Here is a 23531-nt window from a genome sequence, read left to right as displayed (position 1 = left end):
AGACTCGTCAGAGTCCCAAAAAGCAAAAAGACTCGCCAGAGTCCCAAAAAGCAAAAAGACTCGTCTGAGTCCAAAAAAGCAAAAAGACTCGCCTGAGTCCCAAAAAGAAAACAAGCTCACCTGAGTCCTAAAAAGCAAAAAACAAAGGTCTAAATTAACCTCGTCCAGTCTCAGTGTTTAGATTAACTCTGAAAAACATGAGTTTAGATTAACTCTAAAAATACACGCACGTTCAAACTAACTCGGAAAATAAAAAGAAAAAAACGCGAGTTTAGATTAACTCGGAAAAGCAAGTAAAAAGTCCTAAATCGGCTCCCAAAAAATAAAGAACAAAGAGTCCAAACTCCAAAGAAAATTTACATTGATAAACGTTTTTACAAAGGCCTAGATCAGCCGAGTTACAAAATAAAAAGAAAAATCAACTACTTTTTCCAAGAGCGTCGTCTTTCTTCTTGTCCAACTTCGCCTTCAAAACCTTATCCAAAGATGCTAGGTTGAAGTGGTTGACACCGGAAAGATCAATGTCGGGGTTTTGCTCACGAAACTTCCCCCCGGAGCCAAACGATACTTGGTCATCAAGCGAGAATAGAAAGACCTAGTGTCAGCGAGTTTGCGACAAATTTTCCAACTTGTTCCTTAAGCGAATCCCTCTCTGAAGCAAGAGAGTATGAAGAGGCCTTCATCGACTCAATCTCGTTCGAAAGAGAATGGATTCTAGCCTCCAATTTAGAGATCTCCTTCTCCCGAGACAAATTGGAAGACCGAAGTTGCAAATTAAGAGCCTCCGAAGCAGCAAAATCTTCTTTTAACTTCTTCAAATCATTAACGGTTGTCTGGCGATGCCTCTCCAGCACAATTATTGCCTGGACCGTCTGAAAGCAACAATAATAAAATTAAAAAGGAAAAGAAACAAAGTAATCAGGAAAATAGAAAATGAAAAAATAGCTAACCGAAAGGGCACCGAGACAGGCGACTTGGATCAAATCCTCGCCCAGCTCGCGATCCATGGACTCGACGTTGTTCTAGATGGATAAGTTTTCTATAAGCGTGGAAGACGTCGTAATTCAAATATTTCAGAGGGACTTACTTTTCCGCCCAGCGAACCAAGTTCGGCAGAAGGAGAAGGAAAAGATTCCTTTGGAGTTTTCTTCCCTTTCTTGTGCTTCTTGGAAGTTGGAGGATTCGACAAATCACCCGAAGGCTGACGCTTCGGCTTAGCAGCCATTTGCCCATCCTGAGCAACTTCCAATACCTTCTCTAGAATGTTTGAAGCCAATGCAACTTCAAGATCATCCACCAAAATATCTTCCAAAAATGGATGAGAGGTGGAAGCCGGAGGATTGAAAGTGGAAATAGGAAGATTGCTACTCACTTCGCCCATGTTCACAGACATGTCCACTGCAAAGTTAGGAAGAAGATCACCGAGAGATGTAGAAAAATACCTCCAATATGAACATGAAGACCTGCCAAAGGCGGATCATGACGGCCTAAAAAATTCTCTAATAAAACGCTATATTTAGGCTTGTCAGCCTTACAATCCAACAACAAAGACTTATCAAACACGGTCTCTTCTTCAATTAATTCGGGAAGAGATGAAAGGGACGCTTTGCCGTTCGAAAAGCCTCGAGGAAGAATAGAAAGAGAATCATGCTCTACCAAGAAAATTTTCGGGGTCCAACCCTTTAAAGAAATAGGAAGAATGAATAAAGAACGACTAGGACTACCGCCAGCATAAATAAACTCCTCGTTTTTTAGACGAGAAAAAGAATAACAATGATTAAAAAGACTCAAAGAAGGGACCCGGTCACGAGATTACAAGATTTAAGGAAAGAAATAATAACCCGACCAACATTGGGAAGAAGCTGCTCGGGCGGAATATATAAATTAAGACAAATTTCTTTCAAAAACGGCTCGAAGGAAAATCTCAAGCCAGCAAGGAGGTGTTCCACAAAAAAGACAAGTTTTTTAGGCGAATTAGGACTATGATTCGCCCTAAATTTGGAAACAGGTATTAAAACCTCAAAGGCTTCGGGAACGTCATAATTCAAAGCAAGCTTAATGATTTGATCAGGAAAAAGGGAGCTTGGTGTATGTTCCACATAATCAAGAACAACCCGAGCCTTTTCAGCTTTGTCAGACATTCTAAATTTCAAATTACAAAGAGTGGGGAAACAGGAGAAAATTGGAAATTTGAAGTTCAAAAAAATTAAAAGCAGCAAAACTTGATGAAAAAATCGAAGAACACCGAGAACACAGAAATGGAAACCAAACAAACCGAAGAAAAATCTAAACAAAAGACTCAAAAACCTATAAATTAAGTATGCATGGTCAAAGGAGAGATATGAAGCGACTTTGAAAAGAGAAATCTTGAATAAACTGCTTAAAAGAACAGTTTGCAGAATCAAAGCTCTCAAAAAACGAAGATATTGAAGAAAAATGTAAGAAAGGAAGAAGATAAAGGTCAAGAAATATAAAGGCATTCACGAATCCCAAAGAATAGCAATGATGACGGTTGAGAAACCGAATGGTTGAAATCCTAAACATTACAACAGATCAGTGTAACGTGCCAAACGAAATAACACTTGTCCAAAATCCAAAGACGATGGCGAACACGTGTCAAAAAAGTAAAACACAAGGAAATAAAAAAAAATAAGTGGAAAGTGAAACGACTCGCTTGAAGATAAAACGACTCGCTCAATAAAAACTAAAATAAACAAGACATAAATACCAAGTCTCAGCTCACTTGCGGGGGGCTAGTGATGGAAACTGAATTTAAGAATAAATACTATAAACCAAGTCGTACATGATCCACTCATCCGAGTGAATCCAAGGACCCGTCCAAAGCGAAAGCCCAAAGATAACAGCACCTGAGTCCTAGGGACTTCTCGTGATTGAAGACTGGTCAAGGGGATTCACCCGAATCCCAAACTATGGGATTCAGTAAGATCCGGAATGAAGTTCAAAATGCGTCGCCAAAGACCTGATTACACAGACGGAATAATATCTAGAAGATCAGATTTCATGGAATCACTTTCCTACTTGAAAATATATTCCTATCTGGAAAGACAACCTATTTAGAAAGACACTCCTAAAAATGACTCTTATTGAATAAGAAATCATTTTCCTATGCAAACATATACAACTAAATAAGAATCACTTTCCTATTCTAACTCTTACAAGGTATTCATGATGCATTATATAAAGATATGAGTTATGCCTACAATCAAAACTGAATTCAATAAACAAATACGTTGTTTGAGCCTAGACTATCTTAAGCACCAGAGAGTTAATCAGACAACTACCGTCTAGTTGACTGTCTATTCTGTTTTGCAGGTTTAATAACAATTAAGGGGACATACTCTATCAGGAAACAATCCTCATTTTACCTTCAAACACACATCAAAAAATTAATTTTTTTGAAAAAAAATTGAGGTATGTTTTTTTAAATTTTTATTGCAGCTGTATCCATCTTTTAAAAATAATTACATCATGTTTTTTATTTTTTTTATTATTTTTTTTAATTTCAAAAATAGCTTTCTGGTGTATTTTTTTTATTGATGTTTTATGGTGTATTTATAGTACATATATGATGTAGTTATAGTGTTTTTATAGTGTACTAATGTTATATTTACGTTGTGTAAACGCTGGATAAATAAAATATATTTTTGTAAATATTTTATAAAACTGAATACCGAATGTTTAATAATTTAAATCTAAATTTTTATAATTACTTTATGAAAATAAGATAGTTTGAGAATAATTTATAAATTTTTTTCTTAATTTTTTTCTTTAGTATATAGATGTTCGCGTGGAAATATTTCCAAACTCGAATCTTTGAATTTATAGATGGGTACTGTGTGGTTTGATGCTTTAACCGGTTCGGTCCGAAAAGTTGAACATGGTTTGATTTATCTAAATTAAAATATTACTCTAGAGGTTAAAAAATCCAGACGAGATTAATATTTGAAGTACTCCTACTCCTAAATTAACCAACCGCGGGGTTGGGGATAGAAAAACGCATGGATTTGAAGTTTTTTTTTGATTGATTTGAGTTGTGTCTAATACAAATTTAAAACTAGCTATTTATAGGGGACAAACTCTAAAATAGAAAATCTAGTCTAATGAAATACAATCTCTTATTTAGATAAATACTAAGCTAAATAACTAAGATAATAACTAAAAATAAGATAATGACCAATTGGACTAAACAATTTTCTCCCGTCTCTGTGGAGTTTCTTTCTCTCTCCTACCTAGGGTTTTCTAGGGTTAGGTTTTGCCTCTCTTCTACTAGAGTCTCGCTCGGATTAATTTCCTTGTTCCTGTCTGTCAGGGTCGGCTTTCCTGGGATTTCTCAGGACTATTCCATAACTATAGATGGAGATTTAGTGAACAGGTGTGCTAACTTGAGCTTAATTGAATCTGAATGTTCCGTTGTGAGTCTGGAGGATGTTGTGGACGAAGATGTGGAGACGAAGGCTCGCTTGAGCCTGGTTGGAAAGTTATTAACGCAGAAACCATATAACCTAACCCATATGAATAACGCCCTCTCAAGCGCATGGCGGTTAGCGAAAGGTTTTAACCTATGTGATATCGGAGATAATCTCTTTATATGTGAATTCAACACCAAGGCAGATAAAGATAGAATTCTGAGAGAAGCTCCGTGGCACTTCGACAAGCAGTTGATATTGTTCGAACCATTGAGCGGAAATTTACAACCTAATAATATGATACTTCAGTGGTGCCCAGTATGGATGAGGATTTATGATCTCCCACTAAATTGTAGAGGGAAGGCAGCGTTGGTGAAGATTGGTGCTAAAGCGGGCAGAGTTTTAGAATGTAGTGAAGATTTTACGGAGTGGAGTAGATACAATAGAATCCGGGTTATGATTGACGTCTCAAAACCCTTAACTAGGGGCACGAAAATCATTAATCCATTGGGAGAGGTTTGGTGGATTTCGTTTAAGTATGAACGATTTTAAAATTTCTGTTATTGGTGTGGCTTACTTGATCATACAGTGGCTGAGTGTGAGGAGAAGCCTGAGGAGCCAAACTGCGATGGCTGGCCATATGGACCTGCACTTCGTGCTACTCCGAGGAAGCGAGTTATGATGGGGAGAAGAACCTATCCTAATTCAGCTGTGTATGCTAATCCAGGCATAAACACTGCTGGAAAGAATAGGACAGAAATAGACCCCGACACTGAAATACATGCATGTCGGAACCTGAATTTTGAAGAGGAAGATGAGGTTAACGAACATCAGGGAACTGAAGTTGAAATTCTAAGCTCCAACATGCTGACTGAGGCTTCCACACACGTATTGAAAAGGCTAGAGAAGGAAGGAATGTCAGGATCAGATGGGTTTGTTAAAATAAATGTGATCCAAGCGCGACCTAAAGATAACATTGCAGGCATCCCTTTATTTTCTACCGGAGTTGTTGATGGTCAGAAACATGCTAATAAAAACTCTTGGGTCGGACTCAAAGGCAAACGAGCAGTACCGAAGGGAACTAATGCGAAGAAAGAAAGCTCGATCATGGCTAAAAGACTACACCGTGAGACACAATTATATGACAAATCCATTACTCTTTTCTCAAAGAAAGCTAAAGATGGTTTAATGGCCCAGGTTGAATCCTTAGAGATATCGACGAAGACTGCGAGTCAGTCTCGCCGGATGCAATGAAAATCCTAAGTTGGAACCTCCAGGGTGCGGGGAATCCCTGGACGGTACGTGCTCTTAAATTCATTATTAATAATAATTCCCCGGATATTTTTTTCTTGTCTGAGACTAAATTAGTAGTTGGTGAATTTAATTTTATCTGTAGAAGTTTTTTTGCTTACAAGTCCTTTATAGTTGATGCGGATGGCAGGAAAGGCGGGTTAGCTTTGTTTTGGAAAAACGATTTGGTTGTGGATATCTCTAATCATTCTCACAATCACATTGCATTCCATTCTCACGACCCTAAGGTGAATCTTCGATGGAAAGGAGTTGGGGTTTATGGCTGGCCCGAAACTAATCTTAGAAATCGTACTTGTGAGTTGATAAGGCAGCAGTGCACGAGCGTTTCAGTGCCGCTATTGCTTTTTGGCGATTTTAACATGTACTAATTTCACCATGAAAAGATAGGGGGTAATTTGCGAGATCAAAAGGAGTTGGATATGTTCAGGCTCGCTTTAGAGGATTGTGACATTGCTGATTTGGGATACTCAGGGGACGCGTTTACTTGGTCGAATAATAGAAAAGCTGATCAGAATGTGAAAGTGAGGCTGGACAGATTTTGCGCAAATCTGATGTGGCAGGACAGTTATTTGAATTGGAGGGTCATCCATTTAGCCAAGCACAGGTCTGATCACAGCCCTATTATCCTTAATACAGAGGTTGAAACGGCTAAAAATCTGGTTAAACCTTTTCGTTTCGAGCAAATGTGGATGACGCACGAGAAGTTTGAAGAAGCTCTCTTGTCGGTCTGGGATTATGGTGCTGTCTCTGGCAGTAGGCTTATGGACCAAATTTCATCTTGTGGCGAGGGATTGAAAGCTTGGGCTTACCTTAATATCGGAAGTGTGAGATTCCATCTGAATAAGAAGCTTAATGCCCTTAAAGTTGCGCAAGACAGCGGATCTGCTCCCGACTTGGTTGAAGAGGCGCTGAAAATTCATAGCGAAGTTGATGAGCTGCTCGCTAGAGAGGAAATACTATGGAAGCAGAGGTCGAGAGCGGATTGGCTGAGGGACGGCGATCGCAATAATAAATTCTTCCATCGTAAAGCTTCTAACCGGAAAAAGAATAATTCCATTTATCGTCTCAAAGATGATGAAGGTAATTGGCAAGAGGGAGTCGGGCTTCAGAAAGTCATTACTGACTATTTCAGTAACCTATTCAGTATGTCTCATCCTTCCAACCAAGAGCAAGTGGTAAACAGTATCAACTCAGGTTTATCAATGAACCAAGTGGATATGCTAAACAGGCCGATTATAGAGGAGGAAATTCGATTAGCACTTAGACAAATGGGTCCAACTAAAGCGCCGGGTCCGGATGGGATGCCTGCAATTTTTTACAACTCCTATTGGCATATTGTCGGAGAGGATGTTGTTAGCTGTGTCCTTGACGTCTTCAATATAGGAGTTATGCCCGAAAGAGTTAACCACACATACATTACACTAATTCCAAAGACCGCTAACCCGGAGACGATGAAGGACTTTCGCCCTATAAGTCTATGTAACGTCGTGTACAAGCTGATTGCCAAAGTCATCGCAAATAGAATGAAATAAGTGCTGTCTTCGGTCATCCATGAATCCCAGAGCGCTTTTGTCCCGGGTCGGTTGATTACTGACAACGCTCTGGTCGCCTTCGAGATGATACATTCTATGGATAAGTGTTCTCAAGGAAAAGCGGGTACTGTGGCTCTCAAACTAGACATGAGTAAGGCTTTTGATCGCGTCGAATGGGACTTCCTGCGGAAATTGATGATTAAAATGAACTTCCCAGTTCACTTTGTTCACCTGATTATGGCGTGCATCTCATCTGTGACCTTTTCAGTGTTGATTAATGGTGCGCCGTGTGGTTATATTCAGCCGCAGAGAGGTCTTCGGAAAGGAGACCCCATCTCGCCGTATCTCTTTTTGATATGTTCAGAGGGATTTTCTACTTTACTTCGGCAAGGAGAGCGGAGAGGATCGTTAACAGGTGGTAGAGTTTGTCGAGGAGGACCTAGGATTAACCACTTATTTTTCGCGGATGACAGTATGTTATTTGCAAAAGCGACAGCTCGGGAATGTCAGGACTTAAAGAACATTATCAGCTTATATGAGCGAGCTTCCGGCCAAGTTGTTAACTATGATAAGTCGGAGATCCTTTTCAGTTCAAGAGTTGCAGCGGTAAACAGAAGGGAAGTTCAGCAGATTTTGGGGATGAAGGAGGTGGTGAAATTTAAGAAATATCTTGGGATGCCAACCATGGTGGGTCGTTCGAAAAAACCCATATTTGATTTTCTTAAGGATCGTCTTCATAAAAGAATTTCCGGGTGGAAGGAGAAATTTCTCTCGAAAGCCGGTAAGGAGGTTCTTATAAAGTCCATCGCTCAATCGATTCCAACGTACATAATGAGTTATTTTGCTCTCCCTGTTACGTTTTGTAATGAGATGCAAAGCATTATATCCCGTTATTGGTGGAGTGGGTCGGATGACAAGCGGAAGATCTCGTGGGTAAGTTGGAGTACAATTTGTAAATCCAAAGCAAATGGCGGTTTGGGTTTTCGGAATTTGCGGGCTTTCAATCTGGCTATGTTAGACAAACAGGCATGGCGGCTTCTACAATATCCTTCATCTCTCTGTGCAAGAGTCTTTCGAGCAAAGTACTTTCCTTCAGATGATCTTTGTTATGCTAAAGCTAAGAGGGGCTCCAGTTATGCCTGGCAAAGCTTGATCGAAGGTAAGAAGCTTCTCTTTTCAGGTTTATCATGGAGGTTAGGCAACGGACAGTCTATTGAGATTAAAAAGGATAATTGGGTCCCTTCTTCTCCTTCACTGAAGCCAATGGGTGTAATGTCTGTCCCAGAGAATTGTAAAGCTAATTTCTTTATTGATGAAGAGAATGCGACTTGGAATGTTCAGAGATTGAAGGAGGCGTTCACAGCTCAAGACGTTGATCTGATTCTCCAAATTCCGTTAAGTGATAGACTCCCCCCAGACAAGACTTTCTGGCCGTCCAATAAAAATGGGATTTACTCGGTGAGATCAGGTTATTTTCTAGCTCTCAATGGTGCAGGTATTTCTAGTGGGAATCCTTCTATCCGTCATAATGTCGACCCTTGGTGGAAGAAGATATGGCAGCTATCCATTTCGGGTAAGGTTAAGCACTTTCTTTGGCGTTTATGCCATGGAACTCTGCCTTGTAATCTCAACTTAGCGAAGAAAGGAGTTGGAGTTCAATCACTGTACCCTCGTTGTGGTATCGACGAAGAATCTGACCTCCATGCTCTGAAGGACTGTGATCAGGTTAGGGGTTTATGGTTGAGGTCCCCTCTGACTACTCGTGTTGAGTGTACCCAGGCTAGTTCATTCTTAGATTGGAAGAATGCTATGTTTAATTCTCTAAGAACTGAAGATCTGAATTCTTTTGTTAGAGCCGTTGGTGCATTTGGAATGACAGTAATAATGTGGTGTTTGAGAAAGCAGGTTGCCTCCGGAGCTGTTGTTTAGTTGCATTCAGGGTTTGTCTTCTCAATCTGACAGAAGAAAGGATATAAGACTCGGTGTTACTGATGTTGCAGGCCAGGTTTGGACTCCTCCTATCCATCCCAGCTTAAAAATTAACACTGATGTGGCCATATCGATTGAGAGGAAGATGGATGTGGTCAGCGCTGTCTGCAGAAACAGCTCAGGTGCTGTTGTCCGAAGTGGAGTTGTTATGCTCCATGGTGTGGTTAATGCTGAATTGGCTGAAGCAATGGCGGTGCGATTTGGTTTGAAGTTTGCTGCTGATCTCAACGCCCCGGTGCTGGAATTGGAATCAGACTCGGCTACTGTCATCGAAAGGCTGCGTATGAAGACGATAGCCATGGACCAAACTCAGCTGATTGTTGATGATTGTTTAGCTAGCATTTCCACTCGGAATGTTAGGTTTAATCATGTTCGAAGATCTTGTAATCAAGTTGCTCATGCCTTAGCTAAATCGGGCATTTTCTTTGGTAGAGATTGTTTATTTGTCGGTGAAATTCCATTCCCGGTAAACGAACTTGTAACTCCTATTATTTGATAATCAAAGAGCAATTTTCTTCTCAAAAAAAAGATAATGACTAAAAAAGATAACTACTAAATTAAGATAAGAATAAAACGATAATTGATGGCTTTTGGGTTTAAAAATCCGAATTAGTCCATATGAGCTTCTTTTGGTTCAAAAACCCGAATTAGTCCATATGAGCTCTTTTAAGCCGCATTTTTTATTTTTTGTTCTGAAATATTTTATTTTAGAAATCTTTTTTTATTTCTAGAGTAATTTTATATTAATTTTTTATCTTGTTTTTTCTAGTCATTTTAAATCAAAACCTATATTAAAAAAAATAGTCTTTATATAGGACAAAGCGAAACTTCTAGATCGTGACAAGTGGAAGATATAAATTCTTATAATTTTTTTCTTTAAACTATTCGAATCAGCAAGTTAAAAATTAACGTAGTGTATTTGCAGCTTATTTGAATGGCAGTGAGTTGTTTTGCTTTTGCCTACAACGTATTTGACGAAATGTCTACGGGGGATTTTATTTTATGGTGGGATTATTTGACTATAAGGTTCCATTATCATCACGAAACGAACCTACGCAAGTTCTTTACAGTGCCATTTGGTTTTCAAATACTATATTTATTTTTTATGCATTTTAATTAGTAAAATAATAAATAATTATCTATAATTTAAAATAAAAATAAATAAAACATGGCCTATTAATTTGTGTTAAAGGAAGTTATGGATTTCTGTAATTTTTTTGGCTTAATGTATTAAAATAAGTTCCAAATCTTTTTAAGGCATGGTGATTTTTATTAAAACTTTTAAAAACACCAGTGTCAATTTTTGATAAGTTTATTTCAATTTTAGCCCAAATTTAAAAAAAAAAAAATCAATTTATTTATTTATTTTGATTATGGTCATTTTATAATTTATATTTTAATTTTAATAAGTATTTTTCAAAAGAACAAAAGTTTGATTTGTTTAAGATTAAAATTATTATAAAAATTTGGTATATTTAAAAAATAGTGATTGTCTAATATTGAAAATTACTTGTGAAAATTAACTAAAATTAGCGTTTTTAATAGTTTTTGTTAGAATTAACCTCATCCAAAAATATGATATTTTTAAAATATTAATTTTTTTCCTCTCAAACTGAAGGTCAAAATCTCCCAAAACTCATTTTGTGAGATGTATATTTACAGTTTTGACAAAAAAAAGAACACACATATCTACAAATTAATGTCAAACCAGTTGTTATATTCGGTTTAGTTCATAAATTAGAGATTCTTTTACAAATTGGCTCGGTTTTAATATTTTCACTTCCGCCACCGAATTGTAAAACCGAATGTGCAACTCTAGTTATTGAGTAAAAATCAAATTTAAAACGATTTTATATCTTCAGTCAAATTGAATTTGAACAACTTGATAGATGTAATTAAATTTTAATTTATTTTTTATAAATATATATATAATGTAAATATAATATTTTATTTTTATTTAAATTTAATTTAAATATTTACATAAATAATCGACTCAAATTTGTAATTTAACCATTTTATACAATTTGACGAAATATATTATAATTTCTAAACCTAAAAGAATTTAAATTTAATAATTTAGAAAATATTAAACAAAATTTAAATTTAACAATATTTTGACTCAATTAAATTACACAATGACCAATCCCAACGGTTACTTAACAGAAAAGACTATAAAGAAAGAGAAAAAGACAGGACAGCAACGTTCACATTTTCAAAATTGTTGATGCACCTACCAACCAGCCGTTTTCTTGCTGGACTTTCTCATTATCATTTTCCATCAACGTGGCCGTCCACCTGTCCACGTTCTTTCTAGCCCCACACGCTTTCTTTCACTATATATATACCTTTAATCCCTCCTCTCATTCTACTTCACCCCAACATATATTCTCATTTTCCACATATCTCCCAATTTCAAACTTTCTTTACAATATTACCCTTTAATTTTACCTCATCAAATGGCATTCAACAGGTCAGTTGCTGTAGCTTTCTTGGTTGTGGTTGCTGCCGTTGCTAGCGTTTCCGCTCAAGATATGGCCGCCCCTGCTCCGTCGCCTTCGATGGATAAAGGAGCGGCTTACTCTTTAGGGATGTCCGGTGCTATGATCTGTTCGTCTCTGTTTTTGTCCGCAATTGCTTCCTTGAAGAACTAGAGATTTTTTTCTATTTTTGAGAAGGATTTTGGATTTTCTATATATTATTATACATTTATGAGATATTTATACTATTTGATCTACATATGTATTCTTTAGTGAGATCTGTTATTTTATGAGAGAGTGAGTTGTGATCATTTAATTCATTTATTTATAGATGGAATAAAGGAATTATTATGTTTTTTGTTGTATGTTTATATGAGAATTATTATATTTATACATATGTGTAAAAAAAGTTCATTTTAGTAATTAGATTTGTGTTAAAAGTTTCATTTGATTTCCAACTTTCTTTCTCCTTTGTGTTATTGGGTATGTCTTGCTTGGAAAGATGGTTGTATAACCGATTGATGTAAGAATAATAGTAAAATTATAATTAATCACTCTTCATTAACTTAGCTATTGATTTAAAAATAAAATAAAAATGTTAGCTATTGTTTCATAATATGTATTTCAAACACTCAGTCTAATTAAAATAGTGAAATTATTTTAATGCCCGTTCCAACGAGCTAGCGAACCACACATTCCTCTAACCTATCGGAAAATATGGTCCGTCGACTCTCTTTCTCCACATATGAGATGCCCCTATGGCCAGTTCGGTGAAGATTGTACTGTGGAAGGCCATGTCCGCAACTCTCCATGTGAAGTGTTTGATTTTTGGCGGAATATCAAACTTCTAGACAATAATGTCTAGGATGTGCATTGGTCAATTCGGTCACTATATCAAACTGAATTAATTGTAACCGCATCTGATATATATATATAATCAGATTGAAATTAAATCGGGAAACTTGTCTAGTTCGGCCAGTTATTTTGATGAACCGAATAGTTGAATCAATAAAATAAAGATAAAATAAAACAATAATTTTGGTGTTATTTTTTAATTTACACATAAATTTAGAGGGCTAATTGAAATCTAAGTCCTATAAAAATTATAAAAATACCTTAATTTCCTAAAAAAATTACAAACATAAACATTATATATATATAACTATGTTAATTTTATCCGTATGGTTATCGCAGAAATTATATACCGGAAGTTGAACTAAATTATCCAATTTTTTTAAAATTATCAACTATAGCTAAAAATCGAACCAAATTAAAATTACAATATATTCTGGTCGGTTTTCAATTATACTCAAATAGTGCACACCTTTAAATATACCAAGTAAAATAAACTAAGTTGCAAAAAACTCCCAACCTCATGATGATATGAAGTCTTAACGCAATAAAAAATTTTCTTGGAATAGTCCAAAATAATATGTTAGATGTACGTAAGTTTTTTGAGAGAAAATTCTTTATTACATTATCTTAATCTACTATACAAGTCTCATCAATAAGTTGAGTATTTCTGCCCGACCCTAATCCGGACCTGTTTGGTTTAGCTGTTTCTTATAGCTGGTAGTTGGTAGCTGTTACTGAGAGCTATTAGCTGTTGGCTGCTAGCTGATAACTGATAGATCAGACGTGTTTAATGAGATTTGATTAGCTGTTGTTGTTTAAGACCGTAAAGGGCATACTTTTTATTTTTATTTATTAAACTATAAATATATTATATTTATACGAAGCAATATTTAGTTTAAATTTATTTAGACACTTTTTTTGATAAATTTATGATTTATTTTAAAAAAATTATTAAATTATAGTTGTTTTAATATAAATAAAATAGGAAAAATTACACAAAAATTCATAAAACGGCAAAAGTTAACAAAAAAACTAACCTTACTTAATCTTTTCATTAGCTGCTAAGTTCCCTATTTCATTTAATGTCTAATAACGGCAATTTCTTACATAATTTACGTACTTGATCTCTGCCCTACATGTGGCACAAAATTGGAATAAAAAAATGCTAAGATTAACACGTGCTCCTTCTTGCTTCTTTCTTCTCCACTTTTCTCTCGCATTTTTCTTCTCTCCCTACAGTAACTGCCATTTTCAGAGCTTAATTCTTTAACTTCTTTCAACGTCTACCCATTTTCTTCTTTTTCATTATCTCTCCTTAAATTGTAGGCACGATTTTAACAGTTACTTTCGTTAAATATTTTTTATAAATAGTGCGATGGTAGTTGCTACTAGATCAACGCCTAATACTGAGAAAGAAAAAAAGAAAAAATCTAAAATGAAGCGGAAGTTAAGTAAAAAGGGAAATGCAAGTGCTGCTGCTGGTGAAGAAGCATCAGATTCTGATTTTGAAATGAAGGTGAAGGCTGTTGAGACTGGAGTTTCAAAAAAGAGGAAGCTAACTTTTGATGCGGGTTCTATTGGAAAGTTAGAGGAGAAACCAGTTATTTTTAAAGATCCTACCCGTTTACTGAAGGTATTTTTATCATCACACTAAAAGAGATTTGCATGTTCTTCATTTTTAGAGTTATGGGTTTTAGTTTATTTTTTGATTATTATACGTTATTTATTTATATATATGATACTGTGTTATGGGTTATGAGTTATGTGTTGTTTTATGTATTTTTGAAGTATTTTTTTCATCTATTGAAACCTGATTTTGTTTGTATTTTTGTATTTTTTATGTATTGTCTTTCATTTTAAATGGGTTATTTTCATTTGTTTGTAATGTATTTTTGTTATTTTCATCCTTTTTAAAACCTAATTTTTGTACATATTGATGTATTTTTTATGTATTTTTGATGTATTTTTTACGTATCTGTGTTTTGTACTGTGTATTTTAGCTTTGTTCTATTTTTGTTTTTGTTTTTTGTAGAACTGGGATTACTTGCTTGCTCCTGAAAACCGTTACAGTTGCAGAATTACAATTGCCCCGCGGTTCAATATTATTGAAAATATAAAGAATATTTTATCTCCGCGGCAGTTGGAACTTTTTCGTGGTACTTTTCTTGGTCATTTTCTTGATCTTAAGCCTGTTTTTAACCAGCCACAACTGCTTCATTCCCTGCTGATGCATGAGGTTAAACATCCTAATGCTTCTGAACTTTGGTTGAAGATTTCTAGCTACAAGTTGCGTTTTAGCATAGAGGAGTTTGCGGTTATAACTGGGCTAAAATGTGTAGGAGATTGTAATACTCTTTCGTATTCTACTCCTAAAAACTTTTTGTTAGATACATATTTTCCAAATAGTGAGATTACTAGAGACAGTTTAGGCTTTTTATTGATGAATAAGTCGTTTAGGAGTGATGAGGATGCTGTCAAGTTGGCTGTGATTTATTTGTATGAGTGTTTTCTGTTTTCTCATGAAACCAAATACCAGAATGTGAGTAGATTTTTAGTAGATATGGTTGATAGCGGTGATTACAATTCCTTTCCGTGGGGAATTTTGGTTTTTCGTAATACAATTTCTGATATGAAAAATCGAGTTCTTTCGAACAAGCGTCTTCAATTTTATAGGCTTAATGGCTTTCCGCTTGTACTTCAATTGTGGTTTTATGAGGTTTGTCCCGTTGCGAGAATGAAGATTTGTTTGTTGAATGAAGATGCTGCAATGATACCTAGAATGTTAAAGTGGTACAACACTGATATGAAACTAAAGAAAAAGTATCTCAATGAAACTTTTTTCAATCTGTCGCGTCAAGAGGTTTGTTAAATATCAGTATTGTTTAGTCATTTTTTTATGTATTTTTTATGTATCTACCACATTTTGTTTAGTAACTGTTTTAATTTTTATTATATCAGCTGAAGTTGAAGAATATTGTGCCATCGGTTGAAGAAAAATCTAATCCCAATATTTCTGGATTTTTTCAAACTGGTAAAACAAAAATTGTTGAAAATGACGATTATTCAAGTGATGACGATCAGATACTTGGTGACTATATGAAGCTGAAAAAGGGCGAATCATCTAAGAGGCGAGATAGTTTTCCACGAAAAAAAGTTAAAAGCAGCAATCCACTGCAATTGGATTCAGTTGTTGCAAGTCAAAAACAGCAATCCACTGCAATTTCATCCATTGAGAAAAAGTTAAGTTTTGTTATGGACGCATTGCTTGTGATCGGGAAATCTCTAGGCATCGAGCAACAATTTCATGTAAGCTGATTAGCGCATTATTATTTATGGTTTATATTTTTGTATCTAATTTTATTCTTTTTTATGCAGTATAATTCGGTTGGTAATGAAAAATTCAATTCTGATAAGAATTTTAATGATGTCGGTGATGACGATATCGATGATGACACTGATTCAGTAAGTAGAATTAGTTTTTTTTATATTTATACTTTTAAGAAACTGTAATTTAAAATTTTATGAAAAAATATTTTTTAGGAAGTTGCATTTATTGTTAAACGAGCTGCGAATATTGATGAAACCATATCTGCTGTGTTGTCTGATCTACAGGTACTATTTTCACTCATTGATATGTTGTTTTTATGTATTTTTTATGTATCTGATAGTTATATCTCCATAACTGCATTTTTCAGGATAAAGTCCATGTTGGTATGGATGGTGATGATATTGTTCATGAATCTGATGTAAACGTTTCTGAGGTATTTTGAAAATGAAATAATTTGTATTTATGCATGTCGTTTTCTACGTGTTGTTTAATATTTTTTATTGTTTGTATTCATGATAAGGTGCAAGCTAATCTAGCTGATAAGGCATTGGAGAAGGAAGATAATGCAGTACAACAGCCGTCCAATAATGAAGATTCTGGTCCCGCTTTGACTGATATTGAGGTATTGTATTGTGTATTTCCTTATTGGCTATATGTATTTTGTATGTCTTGAATATCTGATTTTTTTGAAACTATATATTAGAAGAGCAATGGAATTGTCAAGGACTTGAAGATGGCTGATAAGATAGAATCGGAGAAGGATGAGGAAGAGGAAAAAGAAGAGGGTCGGGATAAAAATGAGGAAGATGATGGTGGCGAAGATGATGGTAAGGACGATAAGGACGATAAGGACGATGGTGATGCTGGTGGTAATGCTAGAGAGATTGGTGGTGGTAATGAAAAAGAGGGTGATGCTGGTGGGGATGATATTGCTGGTGTTCATGGCAGTGACATTCCTTCTGTGAAATCTAAGGTATGTATCATTTATGTATCATTTATGTATTTCATATACTTTTATAAATATTTATTTTTGAAATTGTTTGTAGGCTGTTTCTGATAAGGTAAATGCTGGTACATCCACTGATGCTGGGAATAATGAAAATACACCTGTGGACAGAAAGAGGATAAAGAGGCCCAGTCATTTATTACAATCTCCGTTTTTGGCTCAATTTAGTTCCGGAGATGTTGACGTTAAGGAGGTTGGAGATGTTCTTATAGTGAGTAGGCTATTCCCTTTCGATAACAATATTGGAGATGTGCTTATGTCTAATGAATTGGTTGAATTTGAGAGTTGGATCAATTATGGAAAACTGAAGGTGGTTAGACCATATGAGTAAGTATTTGTATTTTTAATATAGTATTTATTCTTTAAATATATATTATTATTTATAATAATTTATTATTGTTATTTAGGGGAAGGTATTATAAGGAAGCAGTGACCAAAATTGATCCACCTTTTAATTTTGGTGTTGAACAAATTAGCACGAAAGATTGGTTTTACCCAATTACGTTTCGGGATATGGAATTGTCCAATTCGGTATGTTTTTTTTATTTTGAGTGTACACTAATGATACATTGTTGATACATACCTGTAACATATATGATACACTTTGTTGTTAATTTTGATCCATTACTGTTTTTTAAATGATACCTTATTGATACGTAATTCTGACTTGCATTTTTAACTTGTTTATTTGTTTGATTGCAGCACTTGGATGTGTTATTTTACTACTTGAGGAAAAAAGGCAAGTACGACAAAAGTTTGGCTTTGAAATTTACGACAACGGACAGTTTATTCGACCAAAGCTTTCAATCATTTGCAAGTATTTTCATGGAAGGTGAATTTGATACAGATTTGTTGCATGGGGATGATGTGATTGGTGAGTACATAAAAGGCAATCATATGTATGCTAATACAGCTTGGAAGGACTGTGAATCTGTGTTCATTCCGGTTCATGTGAAAGAAAATAGTCATTGGATCCTTCTTGTGCTGAATTTGAGGTTTAGGAGGCTGACTGTTATGAATTCTCTGCGTACACCGTCAAGTGTAAATGCAGCCAGGGTGATTGCTACTTATTATGCGACTGTGCTTCCTTTTTTTCTTGACATGCTTGATGTTTTCAAACTCAATTCTGTTTGTGATATGAGCTCGCCATTTTACATAAGCCAAGGGTCTACTGATGCACTTGATGTGTTTTATGATGACTGTCTGCCGCTTCAAAAGTACAAGTATGTCACTTTTATAATTTGCTATTTGATTTTTTAAGTCTATTCATTTCTGATTATGTTACTTTTTACAATGCAGAGATTGTGGTATTTTTGTATATTCTTTTACTGAATACGTTGCTTATGGAAAAGAGGACGATATGGTGAATGATTATTGTATCAATGATCATCGAAGGCGTCTTGCATTCGGTCTGTACAATTATGGCAATTGGAAAAACAACTTTAATATTGAAAGTTCTTCAGAGAGATGTGAGGTGAACAGAAAAGGAAAAACAAAGGCGAAGCATGTTTCTAAACATGTCAAGGCGAAACCAAAGGCGAAATGAAGAATTAGTGTTTACTTATTTTAGGAAGAATCGGTAATTTGATAGTTTTTTAGTTCATGATACAGTTTATGTTTAGAATTTTTTAAAAAATTGTTATGTTTGTTTGTGTGTGAACCTGTTATCTGTTTTTAATCAGTTATGACATTTTTATTTAGTTTTTATCAATATATTTTAATCAGCTATGACATTTTAATTTTAGATTTTTTCAATACATTGTTTATGTATCTACTTTGTATAAAAGATGTATCTTTAAACTTTCTGCACTTTTAAAATATCAAAAACATCTCAGATAAACATGGAATATTCAAGATGTATTGAAGATGTATAATTTATGTATTTGACATAAACACATAATCAGTGAATTGATCACAGTGATGAACGATATATCTGGCATAAAACATGCAATATGTATAACAAATGTATCACTAATGTATATAAAGTAAATATATAAAAAAAGAATTTAATGATAACAGAGTCAAAAACTAAAATGTAATAAAACTATTTAATAAGTAAATATATTTTCTGTCTACAGTCTGTATTTATTGTTTCTTTGGCACGTTTTTACATGTCTTTCAATTGTGTCCACGGTCACCACACCGAGTACACCTTGCATTTTTCAGTTTTTCCCAAGTATGTTTAAACCTTTCCTTTTTTGGCCTTCCGCTTTTTGTTTTATGCTGCGGCGGAATACAATAAAGTCTTTTACTTCTTGCGGTACATCCCATTCATCTTCTTTCGCCATTGGAAATACTGTTTCACTATACGTTGCTAGCATAGTTTCTTTCATGTAGTAGATTGAACAATACTGATAAGGATCTCGGTTCATTTCATTGATAATTGCTACTGCATGTTGACACGGTATTTCATCAATTTCAAATCTCTTGCAAGTGCATGTTCTATCTTTCATGTCGACTGTGTATTTGATGCCACCATTCAACACTGTGATCACTTCATTTGTAGAATGTTTTACCTGTAAATAGTTTTTGAAGATAAACAATGGTTATCCTATACATAGTTGATACATCTATGATACAGAGTTTTTAATAACAGTTTATACATGTTTTAGCAGTAGATACATGTTTTATACATAAAATATACATCAGTTTTAATAGTTTTAAAAGAAGAATGATTTTCATACCTGTAATTTGAGTGAATTAACATAACTCTGTGCTAGCACATCTTCATGCCTTTTTGTCATTTTTGTCATAGTGTACATGGCAATGTTTCTATGCTTGTAGGAGTACTCTTGTTGGAGGTCATGTAAATACATAAGGAGCGTTGCGATCGGCAGTTCTCTTGCATGCTTTATTGTTGCGTTTAATGACTCGGCTGGGTTCGAAGTCATTGTCTTATATCTGTTGCATTCTGAGTGGTACCTTGACCATATTTTGTATTTGATACCATGAAGATACGGCTTAATCCGTGTATCTATGTCGTCTAGCTCATTCATATGATAATTAAAATCCTTCTCCGTGTATGCTTTTGCTGCTGCAATGAATGGCTCTTTCACTTTCTTTGCACTTCTTTTGAAATTTGTCTTGATGTTATTCAGAAGGTGGAAGATACACAAGCAATGATCAGCCTCCAGATATATTTTTTTTGCTGCATTATCAATGCTCAGATGTCTATCTGATACAATGCACATACCTGCTCTTGTTCCAAATGCATTTCTAATTTGACTGAAAAAATATTCCCATGACTTATCATTCTCTGAATCTACGATGCAAAAAGCTAAAGGAAAAAGTTTTCCAGCTGCATCTTGTGCTGTTGCAACAAGAAGGGTTCCACCATATGCCGCTTTTAAAAACGTTCCATCAACAATCATAACGGGGCTGCAGTGCTGCCACCCTTTAATTGAAGAATTCAAGGCAGTAAAAACATATAAGAAATAATGGTCTTCTGTCACCTGAATATCAATTATAACATTTTTCATCAGTTATGACATTTTAATAAAAACTTTATGTATTTTTTATGTATCTAAGATGTATCTTGTAATTTTATATACTTTTAATATATTAAAAACATCTCAGATGTACCTGGAACAAACAACAAAGATGTATCAAAGATGTATTATTTATTTTCTCTCACCTGAATATCAATTGCTGATCCTGGATTTGTCGTTCCAAGCATTTGTAAGAAAGTTGGTAGAAATTTATATGATTCTGATGGATTGCCTCGTATCATTTCAAATGCCTTTTCTCTTGATCTATAAGCCTTCATATAGCTAACCTTGACCCCATCGATCATCTCTAAATCATTTTTGATATCAGTTGGTGTGTATGTCGATTTGAGATTGAGGTATTTCTGTTTGATGGATTCTGCAATATATGACGATGAAGCTTGTCTCTGGCTGTTAAATCTTGTATCTACAGGACATGTGTGCTTCATGTTCAGGTTTCGGATGATGAACAATTTTGATTTCCCGCTGCTAGAAGCTTTAAGATACCAATCACAAGTATCATTGATACATCTCAGTAGAAGTTGCTTTTGACAAGATTTGACAGTCTTGTGCTGATAGTGATGTCTAATTGCGTGAAATCTCATGCATGTTTGAAGAATTCCTTTGTTTTTGAAAGATTGTCCAACTTTTAATTGTATCTCTTGCACTGGTTCAGTCACTGTTTGTGCACTTTTCTCTTCTGTTACCATTTCTTTTTCATTCATACTGCTTGTTTCAACACTGTCCTTTGCAAGTAGAGTAGCATATTTTCTTATTTCTGAAAAGGTATCGCCACTGTATGGTAGATGTATCGCAGATGTATCCACTTCCATCTCTGTAAATTGATGATTGTTAGTATAATCTGAATATGAAATACCTGTAGATATACTTCTTGAACTCTGTTGGGTTGCTTGTATCAGTAGTGTATCACTATGAACATCTACGCAAAGAGGGTACATGGTAAAGTCTGTTTGCATTTTTTTGATTTCCATGTAAAATTTGAAGCTCGAATCATCAGTAATCTTTAACGGTGGATACTGATTCTTAACTTGATACTTGACCTCAATTCTATGTTCTTGTAGATTCAATTTCAGCTCATTTGATATTTGATTCAGCATATCCAAATATGATGAATCTTTTGGTATCATGATTCCAATAACTTGAAAATCTGCATATGTATTTTCTACAATCCATTGTCCACTGTGTTGGACCATAACAAGTACAGATCCCATCTAAATACAAACGAGATAAAGATCTATTAGTGTTATGAGATACAAATTAGATTCCAGATATATACAAATTAAAATAGTTGTAAGAACTTACCAGTTTTTGAGCTCTGAGATTATAATCAATGGCGGTTCATATTTGTAGAAGATTGTAAATGTGAAGAAGGAAGGTAAAAAAAATCGCGTGTTTTTAGTTTCAGATTTGAGAGAATTTGTTTTGTTTTGATTTGAGAGAATCAAATATTTTTGGTTGTTAGAGTTTTGTATATGTGGCATCTATTGGTTGGACACGCGATTCTTTTTGGTTGTTAGAGAATCAAATCACGTGATTCTCTCCGTGTGTTTTTAAATTGTGGTCCTTCTCTCTTTTCTTGCGACGTGGCATGCTCAGATTGAGTACGTACATGTTGTAATATATCATTCCTTTTTATGTGCTGATGTAATGTTTTAGGAATTTTAGCATTTTTGTTATATTTTGGCGTTTTATGTATAATTATGTCATTTTCTCAATAAAATAATCATATATAATTTATAAACGATTAGAGTATTTAAAAATAATTTTACATATTAAAAAATGATATATTCTAATAGCGTTAATCTTGTCTGACTAATTAAAAAAATTGAAACAACTATCAGCTGTTGGCAAAAAGCTCCAAAATGGAGCTTTTCAAACAGCAGCTATTAGAGGTTCAAAAAACTTCCAAAAATCTCTTAAAAAAATCTCACCAAATGCTTTATTGGAGTTTTTTGAAAAGTAAAAGCTAAAAACTCCACCGAAAAGTTGAACCAATACCCCTCCCCCTCCCCCCCTTTACATAACTAAATCCCCCACCTTCAAATTACTGTCAATCCCCTCATTTATAGGAGCCGCATAGTTACAACTGTTTTTTAAAATCCAAGGCCGAATAGAAGATCCATCACCATACTCCTATCTTAAACCCTTTTGGGCAACTTAAACATACTACAAATACTTTTCCATATGAAACTAGCCTTGTGACTGATTTTCGCTTAGGTCGGAATAAGTTGATACAATTTTACGTCCCCATGGCCTTCCTGTGTGGCGATACGGGGGAAAAAGAAGAAAATTGAGGAGTGGAATTTCTCTTGATTTTTGCATAGTGGGACCCTGACGGAAGGCCATGATGAAAAAATATTAGCTCATCGGTAGAGCCCCTTCCATTATATAGTGGTTTTTGAAGCTTCAATCGGCAAAAAAAAAATGGTGTACTAACTACTATGCCACGACAATATGGCATCTCCGCCATTCTAATTCGCGGCTTTTCCACTTTAAGCTACTATTGGCGGACTGTGGACTTTGACCTGGATGTCAATTTTTCATGTAAAATCATAACCAAAGAAGCTCAATTAAGGTTTGAAAAAAATGTATAATAAATAACAATAAAAACTAGTGTTTAAGTCAAGGATAGATCTAATCAAGCAAAATCTAAATTTTATGGCTTATGAACGAAAAATACAAAAGCCATTAAAACACATAAGTAATTTGAAGTAAACAAGAAAATATGAGTACGAATATTGTGATGCAGTATGATCCAATTTGGATCCTCAAAAATACTGTTGTAAGTCTTTGGCTCATTTTCATTTAGTCTGAATGAAGAATTATGTGTAAATCTTTCAATAGGTTTATTTGAGTATCTGAATGTGGTTGCTGCCGTTGCTAGCGTTTCGGCTCAAGATATGGCCGCCCCTGCTCCGTCGCCTTCGATGGATAAAGGAGCGGCTTACTCTTTAGGAATGTCCGGTGCTATGATCTGTTCGTCTCTGTTTTTGTCCGCAATTGCTTTCTTGAAGAACTAGAGATTTTTTTCTATTTTTGAGAAGGATTTTGGATTGTTTTATTATGCATATTATTATACATTTATGAGATATTTATACTA

At 34.8% G+C, this 23531-nt stretch overlaps 3 protein-coding genes across 3 annotated transcripts; 2 read left to right on the top strand and 1 right to left on the bottom strand.

Annotated features, from left to right (window-relative positions):
- Nucleotides 1–5677: 5677 nt before the first annotated feature.
- LOC126661625 (uncharacterized) lies at nt 5678–9755 on the top strand. The gene is made up of 4 exons (XM_050355479.1): nt 5678–6032; nt 6126–7246; nt 7301–9148; nt 9210–9755. Exons 1-4 carry the CDS (start codon nt 5678–5680, stop codon nt 9753–9755), a joined length of 3870 nt encoding a protein of 1289 aa, XP_050211436.1.
- A 4211-nt stretch (nt 9756–13966) lies between these two features.
- Nucleotides 13967–18471, top strand: LOC126661624 (uncharacterized). The gene is made up of 12 exons (XM_050355478.2): nt 13967–14224; nt 14624–15451; nt 15550–15897; nt 15967–16053; nt 16132–16203; nt 16287–16352; nt 16440–16541; nt 16623–16892; nt 16966–17252; nt 17333–17456; nt 17628–18148; nt 18225–18471. The coding sequence occupies exons 1-12, from the start codon at nt 13967–13969 to the stop codon at nt 18469–18471; spliced, it is 3210 nt and encodes a 1069-aa protein (XP_050211435.2).
- A 616-nt stretch (nt 18472–19087) lies between these two features.
- Nucleotides 19088–22777, bottom strand: LOC126661623 (uncharacterized). Its single transcript, XM_050355477.1, has 6 exons — nt 22623–22777; nt 22452–22517; nt 21734–21746; nt 20560–21642; nt 19610–20377; nt 19088–19441 (listed from the first exon to the last, which is right to left on the bottom strand). Exons 1-6 carry the CDS (start codon nt 22775–22777, stop codon nt 19088–19090), a joined length of 2439 nt encoding a protein of 812 aa, XP_050211434.1.
- Nucleotides 22778–23531: the final 754 nt, after the last annotated feature.

This window comes from Mercurialis annua, linkage group LG8, assembly GCF_937616625.2.
Source record: "Mercurialis annua linkage group LG8, ddMerAnnu1.2, whole genome shotgun sequence".
In the NCBI taxonomy this organism is placed as follows: Eukaryota; Viridiplantae; Streptophyta; class Magnoliopsida; order Malpighiales; family Euphorbiaceae; genus Mercurialis; species Mercurialis annua.
This window is presented reverse-complemented; position numbering and strand designations above follow the sequence as displayed.

Coding starts and splice junctions, on each gene's coding strand:
- LOC126661625 (XM_050355479.1), top strand. CDS start 5,678: ATGAAAATCCTAAGTTGGAACCTCCAGGGTGCGGGGAATCCCTGGACG. Junction 6,033..6,125: donor TAATCTTAGAAATCGTACTT/GTGAGTTGATAA, acceptor ATGAAAAGATAG/GGGGTAATTTGCGAGATCAA. Junction 9,149..9,209: donor TTGGTGCATTTGGAATGACA/GTAATAATGTGG, acceptor AGTTGCATTCAG/GGTTTGTCTTCTCAATCTGA.
- LOC126661624 (XM_050355478.2), top strand. CDS start 13,967: ATGGTAGTTGCTACTAGATCAACGCCTAATACTGAGAAAGAAAAAAAG. Junction 14,225..14,623: donor ATCCTACCCGTTTACTGAAG/GTATTTTTATCA, acceptor TGTTTTTTGTAG/AACTGGGATTACTTGCTTGC. Junction 16,204..16,286: donor CTGTGTTGTCTGATCTACAG/GTACTATTTTCA, acceptor TGCATTTTTCAG/GATAAAGTCCATGTTGGTAT.
- LOC126661623 (XM_050355477.1), bottom strand. CDS start 22,777: ATGGCCTTCCGTCAGGGTCCCACTATGCAAAAATCAAGAGAAATTCCA. Junction 20,378..20,559: donor GATCAGCAATTGATATTCAG/GTGAGAGAAAAT, acceptor ATTGATATTCAG/GTGACAGAAGACCATTATTT. Junction 19,442..19,609: donor TTAATTCACTCAAATTACAG/GTATGAAAATCA, acceptor AACTATTTACAG/GTAAAACATTCTACAAATGA.